At 34.2% G+C, this 15089-nt stretch overlaps 2 protein-coding genes across 2 annotated transcripts; both read right to left on the bottom strand.

Moving 5' to 3' along the window:
• Nucleotides 1-4453: 4453 nt before the first annotated feature.
• LOC102578605 (ABC transporter F family member 4-like) lies at nt 4454-8404 on the bottom strand. The gene is made up of 2 exons (XM_006362393.2): nt 8264-8404; nt 4454-6913 (listed from the first exon to the last, which is right to left on the bottom strand). Exon 2 carries the CDS (start codon nt 6899-6901, stop codon nt 4712-4714), a length of 2190 nt encoding a protein of 729 aa, XP_006362455.1. The 5' UTR covers nt 6902-6913; nt 8264-8404; the 3' UTR covers nt 4454-4711.
• Nucleotides 8405-13095: 4691 nt separating this feature from the next.
• LOC107057894 (probable aspartic protease At2g35615) lies at nt 13096-13673 on the bottom strand. The gene is made up of 2 exons (XM_015302983.1): nt 13415-13673; nt 13096-13307 (listed from the first exon to the last, which is right to left on the bottom strand). Exons 1-2 carry the CDS (start codon nt 13671-13673, stop codon nt 13096-13098), a joined length of 471 nt encoding a protein of 156 aa, XP_015158469.1.
• Between the last annotated feature and the right edge of the window lie 1416 nt (nt 13674-15089).

The following is a 15089-nucleotide window of genomic DNA, read 5'->3' as shown; positions in this document are numbered from 1 at the left end:
AATAGGAAGTCTAATTCTTATGAAAGTAGGAGACCTAAATCCTATTCCAAACTAATAACTATAACTTAACCTAATCTTTATGAAACAATGAAACATAAATCCTATTCTAGAATAATAAATAAAACAACTAAAAATATAATTAAATACTTAATTTAAGGGCTTCCAACGCATCCACAACATAACCCTCTCATATGTTGAAAGAGCTTGTCCTCAAGCTCGAATTTCACAGCAATCATCAACTTATCCAATTCCAGACCTAGCTTGAAGTTGACATTGATAAATTTCGACTCTATCAGTTTGCTGAAGCATGACTAATTTGTCCATTAGATTGCTACTTTCATGAGGTCCAAGTCGTTGATATTCTTCCAAACTCATTGAGCCATTCGCTCGTTTAAGTTGATAATACCATAATGGTGTTAGTCCGAACATGTGGAATCCAACCACACCAATCTTTTTTGCTATTATTGTATGTTGATTTTTTTCAAAAAAATGTCCACAACGATGTGGTCGAATTAATGGATTATTGGAGCCTTTATAAGTAGGTGGTGTATTGCCTTCTGTAGCAAGAATTGTTGATCTGCTAGTTGTCTGGGCACTATTTGACTTAGGTTTGTGGGTTGCTGGTTTTGTGGAGTCAACTCTCAATCTAGACAATTGTTCTTGGATGACTTGGATAATTTTTTTGCTGAGGCGTTATTCCATAGCTGCAATTTTAGAGTCCATTAGTGTTTCTGTAATCACACATTCTTCTTGAAACCTAGAATTAATCTCATCGCGAAATCTGGAACTGATCTCATCACCCATTGTGTTAGGCTCTAACACCAAATTGTTATGAATCTTTAGGGAAGGATCGATTTATAAGGCGATATATAAATCAGCTCGTTAAAGGGAGGCTGAAACCTTAGAATTCATTAAAAGAGAACTCCGATCTCTTCAAAGGGAGACTGAAACCTTAGAGTTCAATGGAAGAGAGAACTCTAATCTCCTTCTTTTTTGCTGAATTATGACTTACTGATTTATTCATCAAAAGCCCCTTTAAATAGGAGTCTTATTACATCAATAGGAAGTCTAATTCTTATGAAAGTAGGAGACCTAAATCCTATTCCAAACTAATAACTATAACTTAACCTAATCTTTATGAAACAATGAAACATAAATCCTATTCTAGAATAATAAATAAAACAACTAAAAATATAATTAAATACTTAATTTAAGGGATTCCAACGCATCCACAACATTACCCCCCTCTTATGTTGAAAGAGCTTGTCCTCAAGCTCGAATTTCACAGCAATCATCAACTTATCCAATTCCAGACCTAGCTTGAAGTTGACATTGATAAATTTCGACTCTATCAGTTTGCTGAAGCATGACTAATTTGTCCATTAGATTGCTACTTTCATGAGGTCCAAGTCGTTGATATTCTTCCAAACTCATTGAGCCATTCGCTCGTTTAAGTTGATAATACCGTAATGGTGTTAGTCCGAACATGTGGAATCCAACCACACCAATCTTTTTTGCTATTATTGTATGTTGATTTTTTTCAAAAAAATGTCCACAACGATGTGGTCGAATTAATGGATTATTGGAGCCTTTATAAGTAGGTGGTGTATTGCCTTCTGTAGCAAGAATTGTTGATCTGCTAGTTGTCTGGGCACTATTTGACTTAGGTTTGTGGGTTGCTGGTTTTGTGGAGTCAACTCTCAATCTAGACAATTGTTCTTGGATGACTTGGATAATTTTTTTGCTGAGGCGTTATTCCATAGCTGCAATTTTAGAGTCCATTAGTGTTTCTGTAATCACACGTTCTTCTTGAAACCTAGAATTAATCTCATCGCGAAATCTGGAACTGATCTCATCACCCATTGTGTTAGGCTCTAACACCAAATTGTTATGAATCTTTAGGGAAGGATCGATTTATAAGGCGATATATAAATCAGCTCGTTAAAGGGAGGCTGAAACCTTAGAATTCATTAAAAGAGAACTCCGATCTCTTCAAAGGGAGACTGAAACCTTAGAGTTCAATGGAAGAGAGAACTCTAATCTCCTTCTTTTTTGCTGAATTATGACTTACTGATTTATTCATCAAAAGCCCCTTTAAATAGGAGTCTTATTACATCAATAGGAAGTCTAATTCTTATGAAAGTAGGAGACCTAAATCCTATTCCAAACTAATAACTATAACTTAACCTAATCTTTATGAAACAATGAAACATAAATCCTATTCTAGAATAATAAATAAAACAACTAAAAATATAATTAAATACTTAATTTAAGGGATTCCAACGCATCCACAACATTACCCCCCTCTTATGTTGAAAGAGCTTGTCCTCAAGCTCGAATTTCACGGCAATCATCAACTTATCCAATTTCAGACCTAGCTTGAAGTTGACATTGATAAATTTCGACTCTATCAGTTTGCTGAAGCATGACTAATTTGTCCATTAGATTGCTACTTTCATGAGGTCCAAGTCGTTGATATTCTTCCAAACTCATTGAGCCATTCGCTCGTTTAAGTTGATAATACCATAATGGTGTTAGTCCGAACATGTGGAATCCAACCACACCAATCTTTTTTGCTATCATTGTATGTTGATTTTTTTAAAAAAAATGTCCACAACGATGTGCCCGAATTAATGGATTATTGGAGACGTTATAAGTAGGTGGTGTATTGCCTTCTGTAGCAAGAATTGTTGATCTGCTAGTTGTCTGGGCACTATTTGACTTAGGTTTGTGGGTTGCTGGTTTTGTGGAGCCAACTCACAATCTAGACAATTGTTCTTGGATGACTTGGATAATTTTTTTGCTGAGGCGTTATTCCATAGCTGCAATTTTAGAGTCCATTAGTGTTTCTGTAATCACACGTTCTTCTTGAAACCTAGAATTAATCTCATCGCGAAATCTGGAACTGATCTCATCACCCATTGTGTTAGGCTCTAACACCAAATTGTTATGAATCTTTAGGGAAGGATCGATTTATAAGGCGATATATAAATCAGCTCGTTAAAGGGAGGCTGAAACCTTAGAATTCATTAAAAGAGAACTCCGATCTCTTCAAAGGGAGACTGAAACCTTAGAGTTCAATGGAAGAGAGAACTCCAATCTCCTGCTTTTTGCTGAATTATGACTTACTGATTTATTCATCAAAAGCCCCTTTAAATAGGAGTCTTATTACATTAATAGGAAGTCTAATTCTTATGAAAGTAGGAGACCTAAATCCTATTCCAAACTAATAACTATAACTTAACCTAATCTTTATGAAACAATGAAACATAAATCCTATTCTAGAATAATAAATAAAACAACTAAAAATATAATTAAATACTTAATTTAAGGGCTTCCAACGCATCCACAACAGTCATCCATTTGTCTTCTAATGTTTCATTTCCATATGAATGAAGACATACAGAAGTTTCATAATTTACAAAGGGAGAAGGCTATGCTAAGTGTATAAACCAGAAGGGTATAGGAGTTCCAAACAGTAGGATAGATACAACTTACCTTTCATCATGTCATTATTGGCTACATCTCAAATGAGAGCAACTTTTCTTGCAAATTTGGATCACTATGGCAGGCCATACTGTATTCAGATTGCAGAGGATAACAACTACAGCATCGTGTCTCAGTTTCAGAGAATATTGATGAAGATGCCCTTAAGCGTTAATAACCATTCAAATATGCCTCGGTAAGAGATGGCGTTGTATCTAAAGGAAAGGAGCACAGCAGAATAGGTAGAAAAAGTAGCACTTGGGGTAAAGAGAAATCCAAAACCTGCTTTCTCTCCCTCTTATAGACGAAACTTACTTTCAGAAGCAGTGGAATAAGCCTGATGAATCACGAGCAACAGCTTGAACAGCAACCAATCTGTAACAAAACAACCAAAATAGTACATACGAAAACACATGCATGACTGTATGGTCCATGATAATCACTTCTACAGTTCCCCATAAAGCTCTTAGAACGCAGTAAGATGCTTTTAAAAACAGGAACTAAAACACCTACAGATGATCTAACTCAAACCAATTAACCAGTCAACTCACACACAACTTCTTGTCCTTCGATCTTTAAAGATTCTAATTGCTTCAAAAGAAACACCAAGCTGATTACTTACCTTTTTATCAAAATATATTTGAATGTGGTAAGTGAATCCTAAACGCTAATACAGCTGGATATTCAAGCTAAATGAAAATATAATATCGAACTAAGCCATTCCAGCAACAAAAAGTCATTTAACAAGAAAAAGCCATTTCCAATACCCCAAAGAGAAAAGGAAGAATAAGCTAGTATATATAAACAGCAGCAGCATATTATTAATCTGACACAAGAAGTAGAAGTAATTCCAGCAAACCATTCACATTAAGAAGTTATAAAACCTTTCCTCAGATCCACAGAAATGAAACAGTATAGATGTAAATGCTAGTTGAATTTGCAAAGTGAGGCAAATTTGACAGAGACCTAAAATGAAGAGGGAAAACAGATAGAATGAGGAGCAAATTCAATGTTCTTCGACATTATTGCCAGTGAGGCAAACATAATAAAAAGAAATAGATAGAATATGACACAGTACATAATAACTCTAGCCACTATGTACTCTTATATCCGCAACAAAAGATTACACTCTCCCTTCGATATGAAGTCGAAAAGAAAACCCTCCCTGAACAGAAGATTACACTCTCCCTCAAGACACTAACAATAGAATAAGCCAGTTGCAACATCAATCATCAACTTCTTCCCTGATTTCCCTTACAAGTTCTGCCTTGTACTCATCAAATGTATCTGGGAACTTTTCAACGGTCCCATTCTCAACTATCCAAATTTCACTTCTTTCTTCATCATCACAAACCCTTGATATGAGCCTCGAGTCGTGACTGACTAACACAACTCCACCAGTGAACTCATCAAGCGCATCTGCCAAAGCATCGATACTCTGCATATCCAAATGGTTTGTTGGCTCATCTAACAGCAAGATGTGAGGCTTCGACATGGAAATAGATGTAAATACAACTCTAGCTTTTTGTCCTCCAGACAACTTTAAAATGGGGGTAAGATGGTTATGACTGGGAAGTCCAAATTTTCCTAGCTTTGCACGAACAGCTTCTTGCTTACTAGGTCCCTCTTGATCTGGGTGAAGACGAAGCAGGTACTGGACAGGTGTTTCATCCATTGTGAGAAGATCAACAAAATGCTGTGAGTACCGTCCAATCCTCAACTTTTGACTCCTGCGGGCTTCACCTTCTGTAGGAACTAAATCACCTGCCAAGAGGTTAAGCAAGGTCGATTTGCCTGCTCCATTGGGCCCAACGATAGCAACTCGAGTCCCCATATCAATTCCAACATCAACATCAGAGAGCCTGAAGTCTGGTCGATTAGGATAACTGAAGCTGACCTCAATTAGCTGAAGAAGTGGAGGTGTCAGTTCAGTAGGCTCAGGGAAGTGGAACTCCACGCTGTAGTCCCTCCACTTCTGAGGTGCTTCAGGTGGAGTTTCATCTTCATCAACCCTATCCTTTCCTTTTTTCTTTGATTCTTTGGAAGCTACAAATTTGGCTCGGTCTTTTACCTTCTCCTGTTGTGCTCGACTTCCAGATCTCTTGGCAGCTTTTAACTGCTTATCATAAATCTCAAACTTCTTGTTCATCTCTTTGCGACGCTGTTCATATCCACTTTCAAAATCATCAAAGTTACCACGATAGAAGTGTAGTTTCATGTCATGGAGATGAATAATCTCACTGCAAACAGTGTTCAGAAAGTCTCGATCATGTGAAACAACGACCAGAGTTTTCTTCCATCTGCACAAGTACTCCTCTAACCATAGAACAGCCCGAAGGTCAAGATGATTAGTAGGTTCATCCAACAGCAATAGAGTAGGCTGAACAAAAAGAGCCCGTGCTAGAGAAATTCTCATCCTCCAACCACCACTAAAAGATCGGGTAGCACGCCCCTGCATTTCCTTGGTGAAACCCAGCCCAGCAAGAATTTTTGATGCTTGGGCCTCAGCAGCATCTGATCCCATCAGCTGCAACCTTTCGTACAGTTCAGAAAGTTTTTCTACAATGTTGTCCCCATCAGTATCATCTTCATTCTCACCAACAGATGCAGCAGCATTCTGTAAAGATGCAGCCTCTTCTCGGAGCTTGATGAGCTCCTCGTTAGCTGAAACAACAGCTTCAAGTGCAGTCCTATCATCACCAACTATCTCTTGTTCAACCAAAAGTACGTCAATGTTTTTTGGTACAGGAATCTTCCTCCAAGCAAGGAGTTTTAGTAGGGTGGACTTGCCCATTCCATTGGGACCAACTAAACCATATCTCTTCCCATGAGATATCTTAACTGATGTGTTCTTTAAAAGGTCTTTTCCACGAGCTGCTACGGAGAAATTCTCTATAGTTATATCCTTAACATTTGCATCAGCATCCTCTTGACCTTCAAGAACAGATGCCCTGCTACCAATAACAACAGTAAAAGCATCATGATCGTCCCTAAGGGCCTCCTTTTTTGCCACCTCAGCTGCCTGAACAGCAAGCATATCCTTCTTTTCTCGTTTCTTTAGCTCTTTATAACTTACGGAGGTATCAATTGGACCTGCTTCATTCCTTCTATGCCTTCTATTACCATCGATCAGTTCCTCCACTTCTTCGGGGCCAGGAAGATACTCCTCTTCCTCGTCATCAGAGGGAGGAAGATCAATACCATCAGTGTAAGCTGATGCTTTTGGAGCGGCTTTAGGCTTGGCCTTACTAGCACCAGTGGCTGAAGAACCTTTGTTGGGCTTCTCAGGTTTCTGGTCCATGCTGGCAAGCATGGCAGAGACAGAAAGCTTCTCCTTTTTCCCTTCCTTGGAATCTTTGCTGCTTCCCTTAGCCTTCACACTTACACCAGCCTCATCTGTTTTTTTCTTCCCCATTGAATTTACAATCTGTTGTAACCAAAGAGAACAATTAGAAAGTTTGAATAAATAGATTGTCAGTACACCAGTCAGCTCAGCCAACTGAACAAGAAACTACACATCCAAAATAGTAATGGAGAGGCTTCACACAAAATATTAGCACATTATAGCAAGAAATTAGAACAGCAGCATAAATAGAGAAGAAAGCAGCATAAAATCACATTGAAAGAAGTAAGAAGAGGACAGAAAGACAATAAGAACATTTATGGCCGAGGTGCATTTGAATGAACCAAAAAAATACGAAGCTTTAATGACATTATACAGATTTAAACACTGGAACATATGTTACAGGAAAAGTTAGAGCAACACGGTGACAAATCTAATCATTCTAAACTTAAAGGGAACATATGATACAGGAGAAGAGAGAGAGCGACACGGTGACATATCTTATCATTCCAAAGTCCATACTTTATGGAACATTTGTTTCCCACTGATTTGCACAAACCAGTGAAGAAAACAAGAAGGTTCTGGTATAAAATTTCAATCATACCCCTGCTACACTCCCCTAGTAAATAAAATACTGTAAAACGAATGTTAAAAGCAATTATAAAATATTAAGTTTGTTTATTCTTTCTCAAAAATGAAAACCAAATATTAAGTTTGTTTTACTCCAAATTGAATCTCAGCTGTTTTGTATCTAAAGAATTCTCAAAAACAATCTGCAGATTTTAACCTGAAAAAGAAGCACCAAAGCTTCATCCAATATTCAACCAAACCACTACGTCCACAATGCCCAACTAGATAAGATGAGCTACATGAATCCTCTTCATCCATTCACTTCAAAATAGCATCATAGTTAGCTACTTTTATAAAATAGTGTACTTTGTATCAATCCATTTGAAACGCCAAGATTCAATTTTTTCAAACACTCATTCCCGACTTTGTGGATCATTGAAAATTTATCACTTTGATTCAGTTTCATCCCTCTATAAATATCCTGAAAGTCCTTTAATCCCAAGAACTGAAAACTCAAAAATTAGTATACTATGACTTTATATTTTACACAAAAACAAACCAAGAAAAACTCCCTAAAAGGAAAAAAATAAATAATAAAAGCAGAACCACTTTGTGGTCTCTTAAAACCTAAGACTCATAGTTCTGTATTCAGCAGCTAAAAATCCCAATAGTATTACAAATATCTCATCATTAGTAACACTCAAAATCAGATTAAAGCAACGTTTCTTCATAGATTTGTACCACCTAAACTGAATCGAAACCCAATTCGTAATTTATAATCCTATCACTAAAAAACCAATTCACAGAGAGGAATCAAGATTCGTTTCTATATTAAAAGAAAAAACGAGAAATAAGGATGCTTACAGTAACAGAGAAGAAGCTTAGGAATACGAATTCGCCGGAAGAGGAGGATCGCCGCCGATGAGTTCTCGCCGGAGATATGAGTCAAGATGGTAGACGATAAGAGAGAAGAAAGCGAGTTACATATAATTTAGGCTGGGTTTGGGTTTGGTCTTGGGCTGGGCTTTTATAGAAGTAGAGAAATCCTAAACCCAAAAGGATTTGAATTACTAAAATATTAGGAAAGGAGTTTCCATATCAGGGTTGTTCATGCTTATGGTTAAAAAATCAAATCGAATTATAATTTGAGTCAAACCAATTATAAAAATTGATATTTGGTTTTAAATTTTGAAAACCGATATCATTTGGTTTGATTTTGATTTTACTAAAAAAAAATTGGAAAAATAACCAAATCGAATCGAAAAATTATATATATAAATAAATTTTATAATTTTTTTTATATTATTTATTAGTAAAATACAAATATTTTGTTAAATTTTAATTAACTTAAGTCTTTAACTTTATCATTTTCTCAAGTCTAACAATTAAATTTAGCCAACTATTAAAACCCCAAGTCCAAACCATCAAAATCCATTACTTTAGTCTTTACCTACCCTATACCTCACATCAGATAGTCACACGTTCTCGTAATTGATTCACTTTATTCATGTAATAATAACTCTAGTATTATTTAATTTAATCCACATTACCTTTTATGTGGATTGTTCATGTACTAGGTGTCTATATCTATCGAGATGTGTATACGCTCAATAAATTTATTATTTCTAAACTAAAAAGATCACTGAAAAAACAAAACCAAATCGACAATAACCAAGCTAATTGATTCCATATCACTGATGGAATGTAGTACAATAGCTTGTCATAGTTTTAGCCAAGTGCCTATAAGTAGATTGACACAAGAAATCCTAGTTTAAACATATACAATCAAACCTCTCTATAGCTATAACGATTGTCTGGACATTTTATGGCAAACTTCTCTATAACCACATTGTTTGTCTGAACGTTTCATGACTACTATAGTAAGATGTTATTTATGTATATTGATGGATACCATTAAAAGACAAACATCAATAGTCTTATTACTTCATGAAGTTATGACCATAACTGATGGATACCATTAAAATACAATTTTCTCTTTTAGCTATTGGTACTTGAAATTTATTACGTGCATGACATTAATGATGATTACCATAAATATTTCAATATTTTATTTTATACATAACTTGTTTCTTACAAAATTTTACCATACAACATTTTAGTATGATTGTTATAATGAGGTAATTTTATAAAGAGTATACTATTATAATGAATCACATTCCAATTATAGATAGATCATTTTGTAATAAAATATAACATGAAAAATTAATTTAGGAGAAAATCATATCGTTATAATAAAATTTTGTTATAATATTATGGATGAATATATTACATTTAACATTATGAATGAGTATATTACAATTCTAGCGTCAGTTAATTTTTAGCTCAACCACCAATGCCATCAGCGATACCAATAGTTTAGAAACAATCAAAATGGAATTACAATTTTTTCCACTAAAAATAATACTCCTTCCGTTTCATTTTATGTGACTTTTCAAATTTCAAGATTCAAATAAATTTATCTTTGACAGTAAGTTTTTCATAGATCTTTTAAGCATTTTGAATTATCAGTTATTGCAACTTATAGTACGTAGTTTATAAATATATAAATTTCATTTCAAAAAATTGAAGATTCTATGCACAAATTTCGATCAAGTTTAAACTGCTTGACTCTCAAAAAATGAAAAGTACCACATAAATTGGGACATAGCTAGGGAGTAGCATAATTTTATAAAAAAAGTTATCCTTTTTCTAATATAACTCAACATTGTCAAGTTTTTATAATTCTAGTCCAACTTAAACTTGAATTGCTATGTTGTATAAATTAAATTGATCAAAACCAAAATATTAAATCATTCTCAAATTTGCTAGCCATGGCATGGAGTGATCTTATCATCGTCATAATTCTCTTATGTACATATTCATCTCACCCACTATTCAATCCAACGATACTTTTCGAAATCCGAAAATAATCAAAAATAGTATAATAAAAAATTTCATCTCACCACGTATAGGATTGAACAAAACTGATCCAAGAACAGACAAAGAATTCATTGTAAACATGGAAAATTGCGTAGACCTTTCGTTTACTCCAATATAAAAAGAAGTATATTTGGATCGTTATCAAATTATTGATCAATGTAACAATGAATTCTATATACAAATATATGGTTATGAATATAGTGGTAGATGGCCAATATTAGAATTCTATGAAGCCTTAAAGCAAGTTGAGATATTCAAGAATAATGAAACAGTGCTAACACAACATATTTGTTATTTAGCTTTTTCACGCCAAGTTAAGGACAATGTTTCGCATATCAAAAGGCCTTTTAGATTGTTTCCACCTGAAGAGATGATAGGAGAATTATGTTTAGCTTTAGATCCAACTATGATCATCCATCAATATTGTCCTTATTGTTTCTTAAACATGTAATTATATGTATATTGAAGTTGTTGTTGAAGCTGTTTCTCGTGACTTTGTAGTTGAGAAGAATTATGTTTGGCTTTAGATACAACTATGATCATCCATCAATATTGTCCTTATTGTTTCTTAAACATGTAATTATTTGTATTATTGAAGTTGTTTCTCGTGACTCTGTAGTTGAGAAGAATTATGTTTGGCTTTAGATCCAACTATGATCATCCATCAATATTGTCCTTATTGTTTCTTAAACATGTAATTATATGTATTATTGAAATTGTTGTTGAAGTTGTTTCTCGTGACTCTGTAGTTGAGAAGAATTATGCTTGGCTTTAGATCCAACTATGATCATCCATCAATATTGTCCTTATTGTTTCTTAAACATGTAATTATATGTATTATTGAAATTGTTGTTGAAGTTGTTTCTCGTGACTCTGTAGTTGAGAAGAATTATGCTTGGCTTTAGATCCAACTATGATCATCCATCAATATTGTCGTTCGTTCTTGCTTATTTCCTTAAATTATGAATTAATTTGCTGATTTCATAAAAATGTATGACAAAGAGAGTATACATGACACTTATTATGAGTTATTACCATAGAAACTTTGGACAATAAGGCAAAACTGTTGGAAGCTCAACTATATGAGTTGTTTTCATCTGTACTTGAGCGTGTTCAAACCAAGACTAGTTGTTATCTATTCCATAAAGAAAAGGCAAATGAAGGCAAACGTCTGGAGTTTTCGTAAAATGTATGATGAATAAGCTAAGATAGTTTTAATTAGGGCCATGGAGGATCGCAGAGTTGAGCATTGCCACTGTAGGATGATCTATCAAAACTCTGCAGTTGAGTGCTCCAACACACTAAGTTAGCAAGGCACCGAGGGATCATACCAGAAAGTTGGTCGAAAAGTTAAATTAGCAGGGATCATACCAGAAATTAAGTAGAAAGTTGGTTTCTTGACAAGTCAAGAGAGTCCAACAACAACTTCATTTGACCTATTCTTTCAACGACAGTTCCATTTGTAGGATGGAATTAAGTGGTTGTTCAAGTTGGCAAGGCCCGGAGTTATCATACCAGAAAGTTGGTTTCTTGAGTGGTTGTTCAAGTTATCAAAGAGACTCAAACAACTTCATTTGACCTATCTTTTCCTTCAAAAACAGTTCCATTCACATTATACCCCCCCATTTCAGCTATCTCTTTACTTTAGAGATATATACCAGCTCCAACCAATTTATTACTATACTCCTCAGATATAATAAAACATTTTTGGACTCCTGGTTTTTCCATTGAATCACCTATGTACAAGCTAAGTAAGATCATCCTGGAATATAGTAATCGTGAATCCATTGACTCACCAGTGCCATTTTCTTGACGCAATATGGCAAATTAAATTGTTGAGGCATTGTGGAACTTGTATCTGAAGAAATGAAGCTGACAGATAAGCGATGGCTGCCATAGAATTTGTTGAACCGTAGGCTTAGAATGCTGATCTTGAGTAGATCAGTCCCTATCCATGCATGCTAGGATTCTTCCCTCCAAGATCCAAGATATTAGCAAGATCTAGCTCCCAAAGCAATCATCAGTTTGACCGATGAGTTTATTGTAAGGGAGGTCAATGCTAATTAGGCTAGCTTGTGCTAAAATTGAATAACCAGCTACATTTCAGATGAAGTAGAAAACTCATTAAAAGAGAGATCAAAATGAATTGGCCGGAGACAACGAATTTAGAGAGTTCACAAACAGTACTCAAATCCAATTCTTTCAATGAATTGAAGGGACCTTATAAGTTATCTCTTGAAACCAATTGCTTGCTTGGAATTCGTTACCACCAAGACGCAACAACTCTAACTAGGAGAGATGAGAAAGCCACACAAGGTCCTTTACTACAAGATTATTAAAAAATCCTCAAAGAAGTTAGATTCTGGAACTGTGCTGGAACAATCACCAGAAAAATCAGAAGATGGAAGGTTCAGTCTTATCAATTTGAGCGTGTTCAAAACACGAGCTGTTATCTTTTCCTTAAACAAAAGGCAAATGAAGATATTGATATATAATTGAAAGACTTGTATCACTGAATTAAGTAGAAACAATAGTATATATAATTAGACATATATATATATTTAGTTTTCCTTGAGTACAATGATCAATCAAACAGGCGGTGACAACTTATCTTAGTGAAGGACATCCTCATGGTGTTAAAGTCAAAGGCAATATAATAAAATTGTTGTGCCCAAACACCTATTATGCTAAAAGGGAGGAAGCCTGTTACTATCCGTACTTTGTACAGACAAGCAGAAATAGTCAGGTTTATCTTGTCAAAATAAATTCTCAACAGCAAACTTCATTTTAGCATTTTCAATCAAATGAAGTGCTATAGTCGAGAAGTTTTTAAGATCTGATAGTTCCACGGTAACAAAGCTCTCTTTTAATGTCGTACCAATCACAGATCTAATTTCCTCCTTCAATTTATTGAATGCTATATCAGGCAAATAAGTTGAAGTAGCCCTGCTATCAACAAGCATTCCACCTTCGTAATCAATCCTCTGGGATTGATGTCAAGAAACTTGTCCCCAACACTAAGGTTATATAGTATTTGCCTATAACCATGAACATAGTTTTTATCATTTATATTACCGATACAATAGGAAAATCCAGTATAATTTAGTTGTGAAACCAAAGAAATAGCTCGTTGTCCAAGTCCAACAACTCCACTAAAACGATCTGCAGCTTTAGAGTAATTTGATGAACATCCAAACATAAGACGCTTGATATATAGTCCATTTCTTGACTCAAATGTCACAACTTCAGAAGCAAGATTTCCCTCAGTCACACCTGTAACATATTTATAAGTATAATCACATCTCCCCGAGACACCACATTGGCCTTTAAGCATTATGAAATCACACACAGGTGTGTCACAAAACACATCTTAATATTTTTCTTTTCTTTGAAAACTATCTAGAGACACTTAACTAAGTAATAAAAAGAAAATTGGGTGCATTGACTCATATGGACAGTTTCATTTTATAGGTGTAATATAATTTTTTCTGGTCTAATTGGGGATGGATGGTTTTGTGTGATTCAACTACTTTGGTACATGCAAAAAGTTTGATTCTTATTATCAAAGCACACATTTTGGGTGTACAAAGCTAAAATTGATGAGTTATACAAAGCAATTCGCCCGTACAATTAATTAACACGCTATACATGTGCAAAATACGTACACTTAATAACTAGTATTATATAAAAAGTAAGAAAGACCCTAAGTGAAAATTGGATTAATAAAATGTCTCGAAAAGTTTATTTGACCATTTTATTCTTTAGAAAAAAAATATGTTTTGTTAAAACTTAAATGGAGTAATTATTTTCTAATTATCTTGAATCACACACGTTAACATATTTTTTGGCACCCCTACTGAAACTTCTTTTTTCTTTTTCCTTATATTATTGCTTCTTTACTGATAATTACTATTCGTTACTCAATATTTTAACCAATTAATGTAATTGTTGGGATAAAATTTTGAAGTCTTGAAACTGAGATCTTTTCATTTTCTATTTTTTTTTCCGAGTGTTTTCTACATAAAATCAGTAATAAATATGAATAAATTTTGCACTTTTCAAAATAATATGATTTGTATTATTATTATTATTATGGTGGGGCAGCGTGGAGATAGGAGAAACAAGTTATTTTCATTCTTTATTTTGAATTTTGGTCCACACACGAAAAAAAAATATAGTAAACATAAATGGTTGCTTAATTAAATCACCTTTTATTGAACTATTTATTTCTATATGAATATCGTCGATTGTTTCCCACTTTATTCTCCCTTGTTTTGGCGCAAGTTGAAAAATATTCCAAATAAAAATAGTGGACAAGATCTAAGAAGAAAAAAGTTGAAGAGAGAGGAAGTGAGGGGAGAGGAGAGTATAGAGAGTAGATGGCTAACTTTTTTTTAATTTTGATTTACTATGGATTCTAAAATTAAGCCAATCGCGTATGAGTTCATATATTAAGTAATTTCAAATTATTTTTACGACCTAAAATGTCCTTAAACTATGAGATTTGATATAATATTGTCCTCCAAAAAACATATAATGAATGTGAACGGTTAGAAATAAAAATACTGTTGAGCCAAAAGATAAACGTCAGGAATATTTTATGGTTGAAAGTTGGACTAAGGATAAACATATACCAATTGACATGCCATGTCACATTAGTGTTCGATTCAGATTACAGATAATTTTGAAATAAAGAGATCAAGGGAAAATAATTTTTCTATTATTTTAAAGAATTTTATTAGTAGTTGAC

This window comes from Solanum tuberosum, unplaced genomic scaffold (genome assembly GCF_000226075.1).
Source record: "Solanum tuberosum cultivar DM 1-3 516 R44 unplaced genomic scaffold, SolTub_3.0 scf00403, whole genome shotgun sequence".
NCBI classification, from domain to species: Eukaryota; Viridiplantae; Streptophyta; class Magnoliopsida; order Solanales; family Solanaceae; genus Solanum; species Solanum tuberosum.
Note: the sequence above shows the minus strand (reverse complement) of the source record. Positions and strands in the feature narration are given on the sequence as shown.